General features: G+C 39.0%; 1 protein-coding gene across 1 annotated transcript in view; it reads left to right on the forward strand.

Moving 5' to 3' along the window:
• The window catches only part of LOC124170767 (metabotropic glutamate receptor 6), a 472,918-nt gene that overhangs the window by 284,004 nt on the left and 164,656 nt on the right, over positions 1-24,258 (forward strand). Inside the window, exon 2 of the mRNA XM_046549709.1 lies at positions 14,355-14,486. Within this exon, the coding sequence (XP_046405665.1) occupies positions 14,355-14,486 (132 nt within the window). The remainder of the gene's footprint in view (positions 1-14,354; positions 14,487-24,258) is intronic.

A 24,258-nucleotide genomic window follows, 5' to 3' on the forward strand; every position in this document is an offset into this window, starting at 1 on the left:
GGACAAGTGGAAGGTAAGAACGGAAATAGAAGACCTCGAACAAAATATATGGAAGAAGTAACGAGAGATGTGAAAAAGAAGAAATACGTAGATGTGAAAAGATTAGCTGATAGGAGAACTGAGTGGAGAGCTGCGTCAAACCAATCCTAGGATTGTTGACCAGTGATGATGAAATTTATTAAATCGCATTCACATAGCTTAATATTAATAATACACAGTAAATTAAAGGATTCATTTGATAAAATGTTTGCCCTGGAAGTTAGTCCAAAAAGTGGCGATTTCAGAAAATCGTAGATTTGAACAACTACTAAGAGCTGCATAAATTATAAATATTGAAATTTGAAATAATAAAATGAAATATTTGTATGAGCTGGTTTTCTTGGTATCATATCTTTCATTATTTTTTATATTCATAACATTTTAATGTAATATAGTTAACCCTTTCGAGACCGCGGAGTTTTCGTCTTAGCTTGACTGCTGTACCGAGCCCCAAGAGACTCTTCTTTCTCGTGGTACGGAGCATTTTTGGAGGGCATTCGTTAAGAAGGGTCTCGCTGAACCTTTTTCGACCCCTCCACGGTGGGACTCCGCATTATCTCGGACTCCGAGAGTAGTTGTGCTCCCTCCTTTCCGGGTTTACGACCATACCTGCGGCATTGGTTCGCGGTCAACTTATGTATTGCTTATATGTATTTAGCAAATGAATAATTGTTGCTTGCACGTAAATTACAGACATAGAATATAATTCCTCATTTTTATCTGAGCATTGTCAAATTTTAAACGAAGTTCTAAGGACATTATCAAAGCATTTAACGCAGCAACAATTTCCATGTTGATGTTTATACATAACTCGAGATATAAGTTAATATTTTTCGTAGAATTTCGTTTAAAAATTCTAAACGTGGCTCAAAAGACAAACAAGTCAATTCTTAGTTTATATTTCTTGAGAAATGAACAAATATTTATTTCGAAAATTGACTCTATAAACAATTGTATGACCGCTGTCACTTACCGCTGAGAGGGGTTATAAAAGACGAAGGGTCCGGGTACCTGCTCCCGGATTCGGAGGGTTAATCCTAAACCCCGAAGCGTTGGGTCCCGAGACAAAGGCGACCCAAACCCACGACCGTCCTGAAAGGGGGAGAGCTAGAAAACGTATATATACGGGTTTAGTTTTCTTGACCGGGAAGCTCTCACACGTATATATACGTCCGTGGTCTCCCGGGTCAGGAAACGTCTACACGTATATATACGTGTACGGTAGGGAAAAGGTTAATATTTATAATAATTAATACGCATAAATGAACGTGATATGAGGCCACATTTATTTAAGAATTTAATTACTTTTCACCAAACTTTTCACCATCACTGATCGTTACAAATGTTAATTTGGACAGGACAAAATTAAATTGAATTTGATACATAATAAAATTTAACATAAAAGGGTTATATAAAACACATCAATTATGATAATTTTAATCAAAGAAGCAAGCGAAACAAGAAAAAAGTATTTCCTAAACATAATTTCAGCGATATGCTGCCAGGCAAAAAAGCCAATAATCATGAACCTATTTAGAGTTATATTTACATAACATTGGCAAATTTTGAAATGATTTCTTGACGAAACTGTTGGCCAAATAAAGCACTATGATAAAACCACGAACCGGAGATCAATGTGAACATATGAGAGCAAGCAAAGTCAGATGAGACACGAGAGATGAATTTAAAGAGCGGAGGAAGATACTACAAAGAAAATTTATCTTTGCAGTATCTTCCGAAGGAGCTGGGGTTAACGTCTATGAGGCAAATGATGACACTTGCTAGAATGTTACGCCACAATAACAAGTCAATACTCCTTGTATATTCATGCGCGCTTGGAATAAACTTAACAAAGAGATAAAAAAACGCCATCCATTAAGGGCGAGTAAGAAATAATATAAAAATTACTAATCCTGGACTTCATTTAATTGCCCACTTCAAGAAGTCTGCTTGGACGACGAGCTTAAGACGAGAAATTTGAAAATAAGGAGCAGATTTTAGAAAATTACCAGATATTTGTAAAAGCACATTCATTTGGCCAAGCCGAGAGTTTTGCAATGGCGGTCACTTGCCTCTTCAGGTTGTAACAAGTCGATGCGACAGAAAGAAAATTCTAAGTATGGATCCATAATATGATAGGAATAATTAGAGGAAAAGTAAAAGCCAGGTCGTAATCCAGCAAGTGAATAGGCACTAAGGTCACAATAGCTGGCAGGAATAAATTCCAGATTATGCTATTCGTTTACCTCTCTCTCCAAGATCTAAGCGAAGGAATCCCAATGCCGGGCACAAAAGGGAGGTACATTTCAAAACGCAGCGCTTATAATGATACAAATCACTAAATCTGCAGATAACACCATGAGTTTTTGCAGGCAGAAGAAGGGGAATAAAACGAGGTAATGGTCAAAGTGACGGGAATTTGATAATAATCCACAGATTTTAGCATGTCCAAAATTTTCGATCATCGCAAATCCCATATTCGATGCATTTGGCATACTAGGAGCTTCAAAAGTGTCCATTGCTTGTCTATGCAAGATTTTAAATATTTAATCCAACTAAATGATCACTTCTCCTTGGACATCCATTTACGGGCCTTCCCAACAAATTTCCCCTCAATATGCAAGTAATAATCAGTAGATAATTAAAAACCAGAACCTTGGAGTGTTCGTTCAGTGGACACATGTAAAGTGACCAGAAGTAAGGACACAAGAATTGCCACGAATGAATGGAAGCACATTTTCCCTTTTCAAGATTCATATGGACTAATTCTCATCCTTCCTGCCGCTTTCAAGGGGTCACCATCTTACAGCACTGATTACACTAATCATTTAATTTGAAGAAAACGCCCAGTCTGTTAATGGTGGAATTAGTTGAAATACGAACAAAACGGGATAATGGACAAGGTGACGGGGAGAGTGTATGCGTGAGGGGAAAGGGCAAAGGGGCGGGGGAGTAAGAGGATGGTGCTTATTATAACGAATGGCGGGGGCAGCAACAGGGAGTGCGCCACACCCCCCTCCACCTCCCCCCCCACTCTGATGACGCATTCCCGGCTTTCCCCTTATCTGCTCGCCCCTCTAATTTCAACCGCCCCCCTCTCCCGCGCCCCCCTCAGCCTCCGCCCTCCGGAGCTGCCTTCATCGATCCGCCACCAGCCCCCACGCCGCCCCCGGAGGCCCCAAACCCCAACCCCGGCCTCCAGGGGGGAGGGGGGGCTCACCTACACCCTGCCCGGAAGCACCCCCTCCCTCCCCCACCGTCAATTGCCCTCCGTGAAATATCGCCGTAAACCTGGGATAAAGCTCCGACGCTCGCTACAATCACTTGATGGTGCAATGAGTATGGCGGTATCAAGCGTTTGGCGGTGGTTCCTTGTTGCTCACCCCCCAAAGGGGTCATTCCATTGACGAAGGGGATCTCGTTTCCTTCGAAGGACTTGTGCCGAATTAAAAGCGTGCCCTCGCGTGCCATAATATCGGAGCGGAGGAGAGATTGACGTTGGGTCGGCCTCGGAAAGGCAATCGCCAAGGTCGCGGACTTTGAGACTGTTACTTGTAATTATACTAGTATTTGGATAAAAAAAGGATGTCAGCATGGTGCCAAAAAGTAATAAGTACGTGAAATCTCTGCATAGCACGACGATGGACATAAATGGCTGGAGCAATTAAAACGTGAGGGCGCACATTACTGGCCTCGATCTTCCACAGAATGAGTCCGGACAGCCATTTTTTTCGCATTCTGATAGTATCATGACTTCAATCGCCAATGGACATGGGGACAACGAATGGATGGCCACTAATTCATTGTGCCTAATGGACAAGTTATCGAAAATACGAACGAGAGAGCACGCGTAAATATGAAAAGGTGAGGAGATTGGATAGCTACGTCAAACCATTCCCAAGATTTATACCCGTGATTGCGTTGATTGTACACAAATTTCAATTTAGAGTAACAATTAGATGATGGTCGAAGGGTCTCATGTTCGATGCGGGTAAAGCCTTTGAATGTACCCGTACAAAACCCTCCTCGTGAGAAGTGGCACGGGAAGAGGAACTACCAAAGGACAGTGCAACACTCAAAAGGAGGTCACTCAACACTAAAATTAATTTTTTAGGAGTCTCTTTTACCAATTTATATTCACTTCCTCAGTGAAATGTAACGCCTTGCTCTTTAATTTGTATGCCAGGCACACCACTTCGAAGTTGCGTTTCCCTCTGGGTGAGGGCTGCAGGCTTTCATAAACGATAAATTAGTTCTCCGCACTGTTAATAGCACAATAAGAGTATCATTTAATAATAGTTTGGGTGTCTGTCCCTGCCACTCATACTTTCGCAATTGCTTTATTCTTGGCAAAGATCCACTCTAGTCGCCCCTCCTAGCAATAAATCCCCTAATTTTATTTCTTTTGGAGTTTTGCCTGTTGCAGCAGAGGATTCCCCGACAAATAAAAGATCCATAAACATTCTACACGGACATAAAGAGTCGGCGGTCTCTGGGGAATGACGATCGTAGTGAATAAGCGTAACTTCCTAGTCGGATGAAGGGAATAGATAGAACGAGTGTCAACCCAATAAAATAACGTTAATACCAATTGGATGTTCCAAAAGTGAGGAGAGCCCTACCTGTTACAAGATGAAAACGTCGACGAACTAAAATATACCTGCCTAAAATATACGCGCATTTACCTCTGATATTAACACTCCAAAGTGGGCAAAGGCGCACGACTATTTCTGTAGGTTACACAAGATATTGAATTGAATATTGATATGATGCTTCGGCTCAGAGATAGAGAAAAAAATCATAGAATTGCATGACTATGAACATTTACAATGCAATCTTATGTTCTGAAGAATTATGCACCTGGTTGAGCCGTTAATGAAGCCTTCCACTGGGTTATGTTCTTCAAACGAACCGGTTTCATATACATTTTATTCTTTACCGATTCTTCCAACAGTGATCAACATCCCTGATTGCTTATCGTTATTCTGAAATTTTAACGTCGCTGTAAGAGATAAGAGGATTACATACGCATATTAATTCGCTTACTCACTCACTGATTCAACCCGAAGGCTGGTTTTGATTGTTAAGGGTAAAGCTCACCTCATAGAAAGCCACATGCGTGTGAATTTCGCACACTTGGAGTGAGGGAGGGCAATTGTTTTCCCTGGGTCACGTCGCACTTCAAGGAATTAGTTTGGGCGTGTCCAAAGGCTCCACCCGGGATTAAAAATCATGTACCCCTTCGATCAGCAGCCAATCGCTCCGCCCACAAGGCTACCACACTCCCCATATTTTCATTATAAATCATAAAATTATTACATAAGGAAACCTTCCATGTCAAAGTATAGAAATAAGGATAACACAAATAGGGAAGGATAGGAATTAAAATTTTATAGACCTTTTTGCGACTTTTAAGAATCTTTAATGAACTGGTCATAGATTTTTACAATCATACATAGAAAGCATTGAATGAATCCATAAAGTATAAATATTCTATCTAAATGCAAGAAGACGCATTGGAACAAGACAAAAAGTTAATAATATTTTTAAAAAAGCTAATTTTAGGAATAAAATATATAAACGGAACCTCGGTGGCAACTAACTGGATAATAAACTTGAACAGAAGCTCAATTGTAAGGAGGAAGCAATTAATAATACATTCAATGGTTTCCGGCTCAACTTAGTGGAAATTAATACACGAAAATGAAAAGGAGACTTCGTTGCTTTCCACAGATTTATTTCGTCCGCACGACATGTTTCGACCATAGAGGTCATTATCAAGCACAAAAATTTCGAATTTTAAGCAAACGCATATACTCTTTGAAGGAGTGGGTGTCAGGAGGGGGGGGGGGGAGTGGAAGGCACTGGGTTGGAAACCCCAAGTGGGGGTTGTATTGAGAAAACAATCCGTTTTCTCCTCCGTCGTCCTCCAACGGTTGTTTTCTCAATACAACCCCCACTTGGGGTGTCCAACCCAGTACCTTCCACTCCCCCCCCCCCTCCTGACACCCACCCCTTCAAAGAGTATATATGTTTGCTTCAAATTCGAAATTTTTGTACTTGATAATGACCTCTATGGTCGAAACATGTCGTACGGACGAAATAAATCTGTGGAAAGCAACGAAGTCTCCTTTTCATTTTCATGGCATAATAAATTTAGAGCAATTTGGCGCGTGAATAATTATCAGCACCATTGGACAAATTCGGATGTTGGGATGACTAAAGGAATTTCAGAAGCCGCAATCAGATCCCCACTTTCATAAAATTACAGCTTGCACAACAATATTCAAAACCACTAATTTCTACCGATTAAGTTTACGTTTTTTCAACTCGCCACAAGTTTACGTTTAGTTTATGTTTCGAATCCAAAGTGAAAACAATGTTGTCACTCTCTAAAATTGTAGAACCTTCCTTTAATTATCTATGAGTTGCAATGCGTTCATCCCTCTCCTGGCAAAAAAAACATCGGGCAACTTGAAATTCGTACTATTGAAAATGATAAACGCCAAATATGTGTTAAATACATTTTCCGATGCGCGCTACAGTTCCAGAGTTACGGGCAATCCAACGCAATTGCACTGTTTGAGAGAATTATGGCATTCGTATTACCCCTTCATTCCATATATTCATTTCCCAAGAGTGGTTACACTTCCCAGAGGAGATAATTTCATCACAACATCCCATTCCCTCAGCCAAGTCCCAGAATGGAAATTTCTTGGAAAACATCCTAAATTAATGGACCTCGTGAATTTATCTGAAAAGAGATTAATTAGCAAATCTGTTTCATACCTCAGAGGGACCTGCGATAGTAGGGAAAGTCAGGCAGCCTACCTTTTCATGTAGGTATACTGCATTCAAAAATGAGCCAAGGAAATCTATATCATAAATTCTTTACGCTAAATGAATAAAAAAGCGTCAATCCTTGATCACATATTAAGGCTGAAATTTCATAAATTCAATAGGAAAACAAAACTCTTTAAAAGGCTACACCAAAAACACTCAACATGACCCGACTTTCCACGATTAATCGTATTCAATTCGTTGCTTGGGAACAACATTAATCGCCTTAAATAATATTTGACTATAGTCGAAGTGCCTCTGACGCATCAGGAAAAATGGGGTACGGCGAGAGTATAGTTGTATAATATGTGCAAGCATTTTTCATCAACAAGACATATATATTTATAAAAAAAAATTAATTCTCATAGGAAAATTGAGAAGAAACTATATTTTTAAGGTTGAACTGAAAGTGTCAAGCAAATTTGATTATGTTTACTCAACACTGCAAATAAATATCAATCGCAGTATATTTAATTTTCACAAAAACTCTTTATTCCTAACCTTTCCAAGGCCTAAAATATCATTAATTTTCCAATATTTATGAGCTTCAAACGCCAAAAACTGTCTCCCAAGTTCACCGTTATTGATTTGGTCCAACAAAATATAGCCTTTGATAAATTTAGAATCTTATCCGGTATTTCTATCGGTAACTTGAATGTGTTTGGCAGTATGGTCTTAAAATACCTCTGGTGAGGTAATTTAACTCCGTCATCCTGGGAGCGCAATCAGCACTAGTGTGCATAAGCAGAGGTCCATGATGTGAAAATACCTCCCAGAGGATTCCCAGGCAGGCAGGCAGTTTTCTTCTTGAGGGACGGTTCCACCCTGGGCCGCGGACGAGGCTTTGCCGAGAGGTCATCAATCCTTTTGCGGTGAAACAGTGGGCAGTTGGCGTGGAGCTGAGGCTTCGGCACCGTGGTTGCCGTCCTCTGCAGCATCGTTCCCATCGACAAACGATTATCACGGCCCACCGTCCAGCGTGCGAGCAGTATCATTCTCCTCACGCAAAGCCATTAATAATGAGAGCACGTGCATCCCTCGCCTCCAAGTTATTTCCCTTCTGATTTGTAAAAATGTCATTACAAACGCGGCTCCGATGACGGCACATTCCCACCCGACTGCTTCTTTCCTCTTGGTCCATTTTTTTCAAACGGTCCAAATGGACAGGCTACTCTGAAATGCAAATTCGTGGACAGGCAGCTCGCGAGGTTGGCAGTGGAGGGGCACGGACGCAAGAGAGGTCCGAGGCTCGGCGGGGGTGATTGGCCACTCTGCTTCAGATGCGCCATTTGCTAAACACTCTTTCTCCATCAATTTCAAAGGAAACTCACATTTTTTCAACACTCTTCGAGGCAGACATTCACAAATTCTAGCCTAAAAAGATAAGATTAGTTCATGCAAGATTGAGTACTGATTTAGATTTAGTTCTCGATTTTCTTGAAAGTTAACAATAATTGTAACCGTTATTTACTAACTTCATAAGTCTTACTCCTCTTAATATTAGGCGCAAAAATATTTTTTCAATGTGAGGCTTAAAGAATTGGGTATTTATTCGTAGTTTAACAGTTACGTGACTGAAATATGCTGTTTCTGAGAAACAGAATCTTATGTCCACATTATAATGCACTAATTCCAAACGATTGCAAAAATCAGCTACTCTATCTGCAAGCTTGAATTTGCAGAAAAATAAACTAAAATGGAAACAGGAGACCACGCTATAAGAAGATTAAACTTTTTTCGAAGACTTCCGAAATATTTTCTCTTCAACCAACAGAGAATAACCGTTAAATTCCCGTAGACTCGCATCAAAGTGCATCGGATGGCTTCTATCCCAGCGACCGCTTTCCTAAAGAATGTTGCCTGCTCCAGGCATAGGGCTATTCCCGAATGTTCAGCAAATCAGCCAAAGCATTAATAATTACCGACTTTTCCAAGGAAAATCGGGAAGTCTGAAGCTTTGGGAAGCGCTACCGAGCGTGAGCAACATGGGTGACATTTAGGTACCCAGAGCAAGACCCAATTGTAAAACCTGGAAACTTACTGATGACAAAGTCAACAGCCTGGAATGATTTTCGTCCTGAGGAGTAGGTCAAAGGGCAGAGCGAGTCAATGACGGAGCTAAGAAACTTCGGAAGTGTCGATTCTTTCGGATTCGCACGTCCTACTCGCCGCATCCACGCAGTGGGTGAAGAGGGGGAGCGGTGCCCCCCTGAATTGTTCAGACGAGATATCAGAGCCCTCCGCTCATTTTATGAAGCAGCAGTTCCTTTGGAGCAAATTAACAATCCAGACAATTCGCGCAAGAGAACAGTGGAATCACTGAAGTGGGTGAGCCCACAGGGATGCACCTCGGAGCGTCCAAGCGACTTTATTCGCCCTCTGGAAAGGGACGGCGGAAAGAGAAGGGGATGAAACCACTGCGGTGAGGAGCGCAACGACGCGTCTGAATGGGATATCGGGAGAATCCCGACGCCATCACTAGCGAAAGCGCGTTTGCAGCACCCAGAGAAATTGTAGACTCTTTTATGGGAAGAATGGTCCAGAGATTTTATTCATTTCACTTTTTTAGACAATTAAATTCGAGCATTAGAAAACAGCACAAGTCCGTTCAGAAAAGTTTTAAAACCAACTACTGCAAATACTACTTTGTATAAAAAGCTACCAAGTCATCAGTTTGATATTTCGTGTAAATATATATGCTGCTGTGAATTCATTTATAGAAAATAATCGGAGTAACAGCTGAAGTTGTCCTTAACATGCACATGAAAGCTTATCATCTCAAAAGTATGCCAAGCGGATTGTAGCAGTATTGGAACTCACAGCTAAAAATTTATGAAAGTATATCCAAACCAAAATCCTTTTTCGCAGTCTCATGGCTGGTTCCAACAAATAAACTCGTTTAATCACTGATTTTTTAGATAAATTCTCTGTATGGTAGTTCCTTGGCAATTTTCCAACGGACAATTCTTTGAAGATGAGCCCAAATTACGTTACGTCGCGTCGCCTTTTACTAACATACTGAGGATAATGATTTATCATCAATTTTAGCTTTGTTCACTCATTCTTTAAGTGTTTGAAACCGAAAAATTGTTAGACAGGAGAGTATTGCAGCTTGCCTGGAATTCCATCACCGCCACGTGAATGCCACACATTCAGGGACAATGCTATTCCTTCGGCACACGTCAAACATATTTGCCTTACAATGTCCGAAGGGTCGAGTGACCGAAGTTCCTCCATCAATTGTCATACCTCACTCCCCTAAGTCTCTCATGAGAGTACAAATCAAATTATAAAACTCATTTTGTGGTTTCCTTGCGTCCTGAGGTCATTCCCTACACTAGTACCAATCGGTGCTTTTTTATAAATGGATTACTTTGAAAAATCTAGGATTTTTTGGCTTTCATTAGAGACTATTTACATAGGAGTAACATTTAGACTTTTATTACAAGATTTCCAATCTTACCCATACAAATCAAACCTCATTAGACCAATTATCATTTGAGCTTATTACCACTGGAACTCAGTCAAATATAGGATGAGATCCATGCGGATTTAACTTATGCCTCTCAAATGCATACTCTCTGAGCAGTTTACGGGAGATGAAGACTTTTATTGACAACAATGTAGCATATCAGTCGCTGAGCCCCATGCATGTAATCCTTCATCACAAAATAGTGGATACTTAGGGAGTTTATAATTTCCCTCTTCAACTTACTTCAAACTGCAACTGTAGCAAGTGACTTCATACGCACTCACGGGTGCAAAATTATTCCCACAAAGGGTGACATTCACCATAACATAATCATTTGGATAAACCGGGATTCGAACCCGGATCTCCTGATTGCCACTCAGGTGCTCGTTGGTGTAATATATAGTTGGTCTGATCGGAAACTGGGAGTCCCAGGTCCAAATTCCGGCAAAGCGAAATGATTTTCTGATGGCAAATAACACCATTGGATTACCACTGACTATTAAAATTTGTCAAAGTTATTTTGTGATACCTCAAAATCCAAAACTTGTTCCATAATTTTTCCTCTTTTTACGTGTAGCCAGAGGGACTGCAAGAGAGTGTTGGAAATTTTCGAGCTGATAACTCCACAGTAAAAAGCAGTAAATAACTCATTTGGCTGAGTTCGCTTGACAAGATTGGGACGGAATTCTTTGATCGCCCCTAAGGAGTAAGAAACAATTCATTTAAAATACACTAGCTCCTTTGCTCCCTTCCCTCACCCCTTCAACCATCGAGATGATTTTTTTCATTCTTGTGATGTCAATTGCGTACGCGAGGTATTTAAGTTTATTGCTCTCCGACGCAGACTGTTCAGATAAAATTAATGAAAGGGACAAACGTCGAAAAATATAGAGCGCGGAGAGCTTCAAACAGTAGTACTTGCTTACTGTGCACTAAAATTAATGCTAAATCGATTTTACCGTACATAATCATTATACTTAGCTCATTCTTTCAAACGAGAAAATGTAACAAGTTGAAATACTTGAAATATTGAATTTATAATTTGAAATATTCTTAATTTTCCAGCTAAATTCGTTAACTACGTTTACGTCTCCATTTTATAACGAAGTATTGTTCTCTAACCCAGGTCAAAATAAAAGAAAATTAAAAAATAATTAAAAAAAAACGTCGTCGGTTCAAAAATGGAAATAATACTGAAAATTTTTATGCTGGCACCTCTTTTCATGAGTCTCTCTCTAAGAAATTGTCACAGGAATATATTGAGGCCTGGTTACACGGCACATTGACATGCACCAGTGTAATGTCTGTTCGCATGAATGACTTTTGTGGACCGGAACAGAACACGTATGAATGCATGAACCAAATTAGAACAGGTTCTATTTACCGCTCACGCGTTCGCACAAGTTAGGTTCTGACACGGTGCATTTTCGTGATCATTCACGCGATCATACATTTAGACATTAACTTGTACGTGTAAATGTATCGTGTAACCAGACCTTTAAGGCTTCACAATGCCCAAACACTTTGAGACCGAGCGTCATCTATAGATGACTCCGCCCAGATCCGAGCGTCATTAATAGATGACGGCCGACTACGCTACTAAAAAATTTTCGGATCTGGGCAAGGTTAAAATTTTTACCTTCGGGCTGAAAGTGTTAACTCTTCACACACGAATTTTTCCTGATCTCCCAATTCAAATTCACGTGTCCATTAGTAAAAACATAATACACAGAAAATTATAAGATAATGCTTCCACACACATCGTTTAAACAATAATCTTATTTCTTAAAAACGGAAAATAGATTCTGATCGCATTCAGATTTATGTCCTTTTTTAACTCAACTATGCCCACGGAAGAGGGCGAACGTCTAATAGAAGCCAACGCTCTAACTCCTCAACGATTGAACACGTTTGAAGGCATTATCGCGTATTTGTGAAGAAAAAAACTTTCAATTGGTGCGGAGGCCAAAGAAGAGGTTAAGACGGCCACCTTCCGTGGATTGATTGCGCGTCCGCTGGGAAGCCTTTAAAAAACCCGCTCAGTGAGACAATTTTTCCGTTCGACGCGTCCAACAATTCCCCGCTTCGCTTCCCACCCAACAACCCTTTCTCTTGCCCATTCTTTTCCCTCCCGCCCCTTTATCAACTTGCCTTTGTTCCGACCCCACGGGGGCCCCAACCCATGCGTCACACTCCGGCCCCAGCCCAATTGTCCCCCAAAGGACATCTCACTCGAAAAACCAAACGCAAGGAAAAAACCCGTTCGCTCAACTCGGAATCAACCGGGACGAGGCTTTCCATTCTATCGGCAGCATTAGATATTGAATGCCACCAATTGAATGAAACCCTACGGGGCAGGTGGGCCTCGAGTTTTCCTCCCCAGCAGGCCAGCCATCAATTCGCCGCTCTTTCCCAGCTCGAAGGATGCCTTTCACGTGACCAGATCCTTGCAAATATTTAAAACTGCCGAAGCAAAATGTGAAGCACCCAGTTGAGAATGTCGTACGATATTTGGCTATCCTTGTACAGAATGCAATGCGAATAACATTGATCTCCAAATTAAATTCAGGCCAATATCACCAACCTTTCACCGGAAGGAATGATTTCCAGCAGTCTTCGTGTGAACAATATACAAAAACCGGAATCAGTTCCTTCCAGTAGGAACCGTCAAATTTTCGTTTCCCTGAATGGAAAATTAAAATAATCTTTTTTTTTAATCTAGGAGAAGGTCTGATGTGAAAACAATTTTTAGATTGCTTGAGCTTCAACGGGCGATTGCTGAGGGACACAAAGTGTCTGTGAAACTCTAAATTCAAGATGCCGAAAATCCATATGTAGGTCCGTTCGTCCGCTCAGAATTCCAAAATTTGTATCCTTGGATTTCTCATAATTTGCACCCTCGATTATATCTCTATCAGAAACATTCATGGATGGAGCAGATAAGATAACACGTAAGATATTCCACTCATTAGCCATTTATTCAATTTACATTCAAACATTGGTGTTAGGATAATTAAAAAGCACGCTTAGCACTGCCTCCCACTCAATGAAGACCAGAAGATGAATCAGAATAAAATTTAAAACGCTAAGCCACCAGATATAACCACATATTCTATATAAACTTATAACTCGGACTCTCTATTGGCTGAAGGAAAAGATATAAATTTAACAATGTGGTGTGATAAATCGCTATACACTACAAAAACCAAAAAAATGAAATTAAATTTAAAATGAATTTATATTTCCCACCGTCGAATCAATTGAATATGAAGGATTTTCTGGAATACAACTTGAGTGTTATCATATTTACAAAGTCAGAGACCAATCGTTATAGGAAATTATTAATAAAAACATGCGTAAAATGTGTCGTAAAGACTTTTTCCAGGCATGTCGGTCAAACCTTGTATTAATTTCCCAAGTCTAAATTTGCATTTTCAACAGCAAATTTTAACCGATTTTTGCGCGGTACAAAATTTCCGGCATCAATTATACCGTGTTTCAATGTTATGAAATGTTTAAGAACAAACAATGAAGCCAATGATGGCTCCAAATGCTGTGCTTGAAAAGATATGGCAAGAAGCTCAAGACGCATGATCAAAGGGATGCGTCGAAAACTGTAATGGCAACATTCTATTGGACACCGATTACTTCCACAGTGATTAAAAATAATTTTTTGGTCGCAAAAAGCGGCTTAATTTGCGAACGACCAAAGCGTGCTAATCATAAAGTTACATCAAACTTCGGGTAGTGGATAAGGTGTTCAAAGTAGCTAAGAATTATTTTATCGGAAAAAAATTGCCCAAAAATATTCCGCAGTTGTGATAATGTAAAAGCAGTCATAAATTCTGCTACTAAAAGGGCAAAAAATGCAAATCTATCATTTTCAAAAAGGTAAAAAATCCATCAAAAACTTATCTATGAATCCTTACCAGCCAAGAAGTTGAAGATAGTGACCTGAAAACCACGAGTGATCTGTGCTAATGTGCTACTTTCTTTTTTGCAGGATATGTCTGAATACAAATGTGAGGGGGGCGAGAACCCGGTCCACGTGCCTCACAAGCCGGTCACAGCTGTCATCGGGGCTTCCTTCAGCGTCGTCTCAATCATGGTAGCAAACATACTTCGACTTTTTAAGGTAAGCTTTTCGTGAAAAATCTACTATAGAATATTTTTATCATTAATTCTTCTTAACAAAGAGTTCTACATGGAGCTGTTAATCCTTTTAAACTGCTGTTAAAGTTGTTAAACACACTGTCGCACTATTTGTGAATCGCCATTAAGCTAAAAAATTACCTACTTTAAAGTTGTAATTCATCAAAAATCGGCATTACAATACACAAGCATAAAACCTAGGCAAATAAAATTAATCAATTTTACCCTCATTCGATGGAACTACTGCATAATAAATTCCAATCCTCATGCTCAAACTTGCGAATCCAAGGTAGATACAACAAAAACTACAATGGTCCAACACAGAAAGTTAGGGAATGATTTCATGACAAGTGTGTTAATGCTTTCGAATAATATCGTGTTTACCAAGGTGGACATATTATAGACCCAAACTTTGCAAAAGAAGCAGCACCACAGCACAGCACCACTGATTCAAGTGAAAAAGATGCGCCCTTTATCTTGTCCACGTTTCCATATGACACAGTAAGGGATGCATCGATGGACAAGACTTCAATATCTCTTAATGCGGAGATGAGAAATTTCGTTGTAATAAGTTTCCATAATTACATCATCAAAACATTTACAAGAATTAGTGGATGCCTGTGAGTACCCAACGAAAATTATTCACACTGCGGTCGGTGGGGAAACTTTTTAGTTGGTCGACATCTAATGAAAAAATTAAGTTGATTCCACGTATTTGTTGATGTTCAGACGCGTCTTTCCCTCGATCCCCTAGAGTCAAATACGTGCACGTAGTGAGTCTTCTTCAATTGCATATCTTCTCCTCTTTCTGCTCCACTTCCACCTACACTACATCAACTCTTTCTCCAGCCGTTTTCCCCTTGCCTCATGAACCTTCCTTTGCCCCATATTCCTTCCTTTTTTCTTTATTGCCCACGAAACACCCGAAAACTGTACTCCTGATGACGCTCATAAATGCCGGAAACCGATTGTTTGGAACTTATGAGTCTAAGTCATCAAATAAAACTTTCATTTGTAAGTTAACTTATGGAAAAATCAATAAAAATCGTCTAAAGAAGTAATGGACTGGGTATGAAAATATAAAAGAGCAAACAGGGATGAGTGAATCAACGTAGCAGCTTGGAATTTTGAGAAAATTGATGCAATAGATAGGAATATTACGAAAAATCCGAGTTAGTGAAAGAAGCGTCCTAAAATTGGGAAGAGAAAAAATTGGTAGCTATTTTAGCACTATGAAGAAATCTGGACTCGATGGAGAAGGCTGACAATGACATTCTGGCACAGATGCAAAGTAACGATAGACGATGCCTCGAGATGGTCAGAGGAAGAGAGAAAAGAAATGTGCAGAGCAGAGAGTAAGAGGGATTGGTGGCTAGAATCCACGGAAATGGGATCTAAGAATGAGAAGGTAAGAGGTACATCAATGGATAATGACATCGTGAAATCGCTCCAGCCAATTTCCTGACTGGTCTCTCGTATGTCATTTTTCTCTCTTTATAAAAAAACACTTTGGAATCAAATATGATTCTCGGAAGTGGCAAATTTTTATAGGGAAATAAGAATCATGTATTATCACGCACGGACAGTAGAAAAAGAATTTCAGGCGTATAATTTACGATATATCTCGAAAAGGCATAAACACATAAATTTACACAGAAAATGCTCACAGACGTAAAAAAATCAATTAAATGGAAAAAGGCTACTAATTTTAAAGACGCGATTGGCTTGTGAGGGGAATGCAAACATATGGCCATCCGTCCTCATTGATAACCAGAGGTTATTCCAAATTTAAAGCGGCTAGAGATGAGAAACGTCAATAGAAGCAGCACCACAATTTACAACTGCACTCTAATGATATTTTGCCAGCTATACTACTTCTTTCAGAGTAACTACTCCATTAATAATCTTATCTTGTTCCATGTCTTTGCCTGTTATAAGGCAGAAAAAATAGCTCGATAGGTAGAGGTGACGCTAGTACTCGGAGAGGTGGGAAAGAGGTATGCACGGCATAAAAGGCCACCTATTTTAACCTTCTAAGCATTATTTATTAAGCTTTTCCAAAGTAAATGCATCACTTGATATTGATGACCTACGTAAATAAGGATTTAAATGTCGATTTATCCATAAAATTACACCAGAACCCTTAAGTATGTCATGATGAGTAAAATGCATAATATTTGGTAAGAATACTATGCACAATTATTAGTGAACAGAACGCATTGCATTGGAACGTATTGCAGTGGAATTGTAATGCAACTTATGTTCACAAGTTTGGGAACCACAAGTTCACGAGTAATGGCATAAACATGATAATGGTGGAAAAATTAAACCATGTTTTACAATATGAGCTGCCTTTGCAAATAATTTGTTGCAGGTTTCACACATATTTCCAGACAAAATATGAATAAAATAATAATACGTAATTGATGCAGCTACAACAACTATCATTAATTTGGTAGAAACATTATGCACGGGAAAATTGGAACACGTATTAGTCTAAAATGATGCATCCGTGAATTTAGAAGACGCCTCGTCGATGACCGTCGCAGCAACTCGTAGAGGCAAGCGGTCTGTTTTTTCTTCTCGTCGAGCGCCGCGTGTTTGACGGCGTATGACGGAAAATTGGGATGCGGTCGTGAAGGGCCTGGCGCTTTCGGTTCGCGGCCGTCATTCCATTCTTGGAGAGTGGAGGGAATAGATAATGCAAGGCCTCTTCCATCAGCTTTGGAATTACCAGCTAATGGACCAGCGGGAAAAGCAATCTGATCTCTCCCCAAATGCATTTCCCTCTTCGGACCAGGAATAGTTTTAGTGGAGGAAGTATGCAGGGCTCCAACTTCACGCTTCACGAATCCTTTCGAGTTGGGGAAGATATTGGTGATCGATGATTTGGAAAAAGGAACGTCATCTTTGGTGACCTCCAAAGGAAAAGCAAGCAATGGTTCAAGGCTCCCCTCTTCTCCGTCCGATAGCAGGGTCAAGGGAAAGGACAACAGAATCAGGATTCAACTGTTGTCTGGTTATAATGAGATTTTTCTGACGGCAATGCATAAAATATCATAACTGGGTTTACATGATTTAAATTCGATGCAGGGGGAAAGAATGGAAAAGCTATTGAACAGACGTTTTAAGCTCTTTAAGAATATCAAGATTTAAATTTCACTTTCACACTCAAATCAGTACTATTAACTGAAAACGAAAATATATATTTCAGAAATCTGAAAAATGATCGTATAAACTACTTAACGTGGGTACATGGAAAAGCAATCACTTTCATGAGTCTAGTGCAAGTCGCAACTGTCTTTGGAATTACGCTCTTCAACTTTCTAGAAACACTTCCTCAAGCATATCATTGCGACGTTGTCAACTTTAAGAGAGGCCTCGCCTTCACTGCCCCCCCCCCCCCGGAAAGAGGCCAGCGGAGTTTCCTGATCACCGTCTATGACACAACACCGTGTGTTTCTCCGTTGTTAAGATATTCATCCATGAAATAGTGAAATTGTTCCTTTTGACCAAAATTAAAATTGGTTTCCTGGTCTATCACGTAGTCTTGAATCAAATAATGACAAAAAATCAATTTGTTTGCAAGCAAATTCCCCCAAAATGCACATAGATTTACAATGTGGATGGGAACGTAATGCTGGGAATCTTGAGAGATATTGGATTTCTTAACAATGACAGGAGAATCACCCACAGTTTACACAAAAACCAAGTAGCGTTAGTAAAAACAGGGTATCGCTGTGAAGAAGTAAAAGTTTGTGCTATATCACACGTAATTTGCAACTTTTGCATCTAGAAAGTCATTAAAGAAATCAAATAAAAGGTGAATATGTGTGGAGGAAAAAATTAGCACGCAAAGATTTTCCGATGAAATAGCCTGAAATAGCAAGGACAGAGTAGGATTTGAAAAGGATTCTCATTTATATGGGCAGGGTAATGTGGAAATATAGGGTGGGGTAAATATTAGCTGAAAATAAGCAGCACAAAGATATTATTATGCAGTAGAAAAGAAAGGCTAACCTTGAAATAGGGAGACAAAAACTAAGAGAGGTGTGTGAATTCTGCTACTTGGGAAGCAGGTCAACTAGCGATGGAAGAAGTAAGAGAGAAACTATCAGCAATATAGCCCGGACGAAGAGAGCATTTCACCAAGAAGAAGAATCTACTTAGAGCTGAAATTTCAAAATAGAAGTAGGGAAACTTTTTGTCAGAACTAACAGTTGGAGTATGCTTCTCTACGGAAGTGAGGCATGGACAATGATAGCAGCGGAGATATCTCGCGGAGCCGCGAAGGTAGAAGCTTTCGAAATGCGAAGAGATAGAGAAGAGTGCTGAGGTTCAAATGCACTGATCGAGTAAGTAATGAGGAAGTCGTTGAAAGAATAGGAGAGAAGAGAAGCCTCATGAAAACCTTGACATGAAGACGGACCAACTTTGTAAGCCATATCTTGAGACATGATTGCGTGATGAAGGCAATCGTCGAGGGACAAATAGATGGCAAGAAAAGGAAAGGAAGGCCTCGAATGAAATATATGGAACAGGAAAAGAAGGATGTGAAAGATAAGAAATATGTAGATTTGAAAAGATTAGCTGATATGAGAATTGAGTGGAGAGCTGCGTCAAACCATTCCTAGGATTGTTGATCAGTGATGATGACGATTATAACTTTTAAGGGAAACAACAGGTTTGAATATATCTTGTATTATTTTGTGTGACATTTAAACGAAATGTTTACTGAATTATTCACTTGATGATAATACAAAATGTATTGCAACCGATAATGCAAATAAAAAAGCTTGTGAAAAATTAACAGTAAGTTTAAATTTACAAAATTGAAATAATTTGAAATTGAAATGAAGAGCTCGAAAGAGCCAATTTAATGTAATTCCTAAACAAAAAATAGAAGAAATTAGAGCATAATTTTTGTATGACTTAGAAACATTAATGTTTTAAAATATTGTTAGCGTTTATTTGCTTATTTATCTTAACATTTGGTTTTTGGAGTTCTGTTTGGATGCAGTCAAATCCTAGCAGACTAACTGACCCAAATTATTATAAACCTGAATCAAAATGGAATAAATTTCTCTGATAGCGAAGTTAAAAATAGGGTAAACCAACCGTAGAATAAAGAAGTGTTACGTATAAATCAAAGGATGCCATATGCATATGAATATATTCAGTAACATTAGGCTACTTTTATGACAAAATGAGAAAAAAATACATAGAGACTCAAGTTTCTGCTCTGGAGCTGTATAAACCATGGCGAAATTCGAAATGAAAAATCCATAAGTGTGTTCCATGCCATTCCTACAGCCACACACTGGCCTGAAATTGAAAAAAAGCTTAACAAAACCTCAAAAAATAATAAACCGCTGAATAGTATTGTAAATTTTTGTTGCTGTTGAATAACTACAGAAGGTATGGAATTTGTTTAAAGATGCTGAATTTTGAAAAATATTCAATGCGGGCAATTTTTTCGAAATTTTATTAACATGAGACATTACAATATTTCCACTTATAGTTTCATTCTTACACAACGCGTTTCGTCGTTACAAACGACATTATCAAGTGTGAAATGCATTGCCGTTTGTAACGACGAAACGCGTTGTGTAAGAATGAAACTATAAGTGGAAATATTGTAATGTCTCATGTTAATAATATTACGAACTTCCACCACATTGTGCCTACCATCATACAAGATTTTCGAAATTTGTAAAAATTTAAAGCCAAATTATTTGTTTAAACAGTAAGTAACCTATGAAAATTTGTTAAAAATTAAAGGCACATTATTTGTTTAAACAGTTACCTATGAAAAAAGGTTGCGTCAAAAAAGTCACTAATATTTAGACAGTAACTGTGCAAAGCTTCAAATTCCGTGCTAAAAATAATCGTTATTGAGGTTTTGTCCAGCTTTTTTCAGTTTCAACCCACTTTGAGCCGTAATCATTTAAATTGAGGGAAAACAATTAGTCGTACAAATTATTCTAAGACATTATTTATATAGTATTTAATCTTCTTAGGGGCAAAAAGAAAAAAATATGATCCACCACACTACAAATATCCATCATGACGGCCAATTCACCTTTTTATGAATGACTAAATGCCATTCGCTACACTATGGCATGGAGAGGGAATCTATAAAATTGCGCTTTCCAATTATTTTATAGAGACTGCTGATGAATCTCTCAGAGTAAACAATCATGACCGATTATCGGATAAGACTGTTGCAATGTGGCTGCAAACAAGGCTAAGAGTGAAATTGCAAAATCTGAGATCAAGGAATGGGTTTGATGGGCGAACTACGATGAGAGAGCAGATTGTTTCTATGCCACACGTTGAGATTGAAAACTTTATTCAATGAAATGTAATGCTCACGAATAAGGAGAACTATTACAATTTCTTATATACTCTATTCTTATATACTTTTCCATTTCCCAGAGTCATATTGAATCTGAGGTTTTATTGTTCGCCTCTGCTTCGGTCGACGCGCCTTATTCTTGCTCACCTTGAGAGCCCTTGCGCATATTCACTTGGAGATGAAGCCAACACAAAAGCCAATGCATCCTAAAAGTGGCGGCGTTCAAAACCTTGCATCCACCACGATCACTTAACCATGGGTACCCTTATGCAGTTGGCACAGCCAGCCACGGGCGGTCTGCGACGCTAAACCAATGAGCCCTTCATTCCAAATTCTCCCAGCCCACTGCACCGTTACAATCAAACACAAAGCAGGTGCCCTATCCACTTCAGTGGCGTCATGCCATTCAAAGTCCATGGCCTCCACTCATTTCTCAGAGTTCCAAGAGTTGCCAAGATACTTGCTGAGGGCAGATCCCTCTTGGATACCATATTTACACTGCTGGGTATACAGGCATGGAAAAATCAGCCTGGCGCCACAGGTAGGTGTGTGACATACCTGAGAGTGCTATCTACGGTTCGCTTTTAATTAATCCAATTTAGACGACAAACTCGCCACTGATTCGGTGAACGCGTCAGAGGGAAATGAAGATGCAACACGTCGGCGTCATATTTCATCAATAATGTCCGTCAAGAGGTATAAATAAAGCAATGCTCCAAAGCGTGCCTCTTTTTCCCCGGGGAACTTAATGACATTTAAACCCTTTTCTCAATCTACCGGGGTAATTGAGGCGGTGACGCATACAGACAAAGAATACATTCAAGTCGTAGTAAAAAATGGGAAAAAAGAGTGACATTATTGTTCCCAAATTCACTATGATGGAACGCTCAGAATAAAAACGCACCTTCATTCTAATATTCAAACTAGTTTATTAATTATAAATATTAACTATCATTGGTTACTTTTTTTATAAAATGTGTTGCACGCTACATAAGATTTGTCATAAAGATGTCACACCGTTGTTGCGGCTGAGATGTCCATCCCTGCAATATTGCCGCGCTGACTGTGAATACAGGTACATCACAGACTACGAGAAAATGAAATATTAGTGAACCCTGAAAGCTTATGTGATAATTATTTACGTCTCAATCATTATTTTAGCCGTTTTAGTTATTTTAATAAAATTATAACAGCTTGAAGGAGGATTGATACCCTTTCATAGTGTCGCCTCCATGATAAATATTTTAAAACTATTTTCCGCTTTAAATGACGTAAAATAACCGAAAATCAAATCATCAATTAGCATTTTAAAACGTATTTACTTGTACCCACTCCAGAGCTCTAACCATATACGTCACATCATCTTATGTTCGGAATTCTTAAAAGAAACTCTCTTTTATTTAATTATTAATTTTTTATTTAATTTGTGGTGAAAGGATCTATCACATTTAACCCGGAACTACCATGTTTAGTGTCATAAGTTAACGATCATGAATTTGATTAAAAATACAAACTGAGTACTACACAAATGAAGATACGTGAAATATTTAAAAAGCTTTCCTTGCTCTAAATGACTGTGATAGAAATAAAACAAATGGAATTTATAATGCTCCAACAGTTATAGATCCAGACAATAAGGAATGAACTTACTCGTAGCAATTCAGCCCATTACACGCAGTATTTTTCTATATGGAATAGGAATAGCGAAACAAAAAATCACGACATACCTTCAATGTTAAGCATAATGACATTAGCTGAGGTAAAACAATGTTAAGTATATTCACAGCGACCGAGATAAAAATCATTGATTGTATCTCAGGGTTTTTCTATGCATTTAGAGCTAGAAGAAACAGTTCTATTTTGCCACAGCACACCAAAGATGAAGCGATGAAAGTTAGAGAACATGGACTTGGAATGCAAATGTTGATTATGGTATCCAAAACAAAACTAGGGAACCACTGGTTGTGAATCTCTCAGCCTCCAATTGAATCATGGACGCTCCATAAATTCAATTGAACTTCGACGAAAATTGATCTGAAATTCAATTGAACATTCTTTTCAAATTCCGTTCAATTGAACCATTCGTTCAATAAATTCTATTTCTCAGATCATTGATGATACCCAAATTCAATAACATTAAGCATATGTGCAGAGCATTTTCCCCATTTATTTAATTGGGATTTGCTTTTAGAATCCCAAGTATTGCTAAATTCATTCATTCCAATTATCACACCCAATACAGGCATCTTTACAGTGGCCAGGGAAAATATAATAATTTGCAAAAACTCGGCATTTGCAACGGATAATAAAGAGAATGGAAAATGACCTCATTGGCCAACGTACGCTAAAACCCTATTCTATTGCACGGAGATCAGCCCTACAGTAGATTCGCTCGTGCCAAAGCCCTCAGCGCGTGGTCACCCCTTGGTCATGTTCGAGTATATTGAAAGGGTGAAATGATGGAAGTATGAAATTTTGATTGGGCAAGTATCAATATGTACATAATCGCATATTATGTTTCATTGACTACATTTAATTAATTGTTATTTGGTATATTTAGATGATATTGCGGACAATGTTTTGGTTCTTTAAAACTGGAAGTGATTATTTCAGATAAAATGCTACTGATACTGGTAGGCAATTTATTGACAGATCTCCATTGTACTCAGTGTAAGATATAAGCAATCCATAATAATATCCCTCTTTAGCCCCGAGTGGTATTGTCTGCCCTCTTGCCGATCGGCACATTTCGGAGTGACGGGAAAAGGCTATTTGGAGGCCGGCCCCTCCCGACGCCGATAAGTGACCAAAGAACATATTATACATTGGGGGGAGACGCCGACCCCCCTTAGTTTCAACGGACAGATAGCAAGTAGATGCCCAGTGCAGAGGCGGAGAAGATGCCAAGGAACAAGTGAGGATGCCCCGTTTGTTTTTCATTGGTTTTACAGATTTTAAAGCGCAAATACTGAAATAAGTCTGGCATTTTACCTTCAACTCTTGCCTCGCCTTGCACTAAATTCATATCGGACAGCTATATTGCGATTGTTTGAGGTTAGCAGCAACGTTTAATTTCTTCTGGGATTAATCTGTAATTTCTTTTTCAGTCTAGTTACGCTGTATTGGGCTTAAACGCCATAAAGCCACGACGTGCAGCGTCTCACCCGTAGAGAAAGGGACAGACGCCGCACTTAACTTCATTTCACATGCCGCATTTGCGGAATATACGCGGCACGGAATGAAAAAACATTTCAAATGAATTGCAACATGTTTTTCGTAAACTTATTGCTGCTTTAGTGTGTATACTAAAAATAATTTTTTTATGTTAACGGCTATTTGGTAAGGATTTTTTTTCGAAAATATTTTAATACAAACGATGTAATATTTAGCAACTGTT

The sequence above is a fragment of the Ischnura elegans genome, chromosome X, assembly GCF_921293095.1.
Source record: "Ischnura elegans chromosome X, ioIscEleg1.1, whole genome shotgun sequence".
NCBI classification, from domain to species: Eukaryota; Metazoa; Arthropoda; class Insecta; order Odonata; family Coenagrionidae; genus Ischnura; species Ischnura elegans.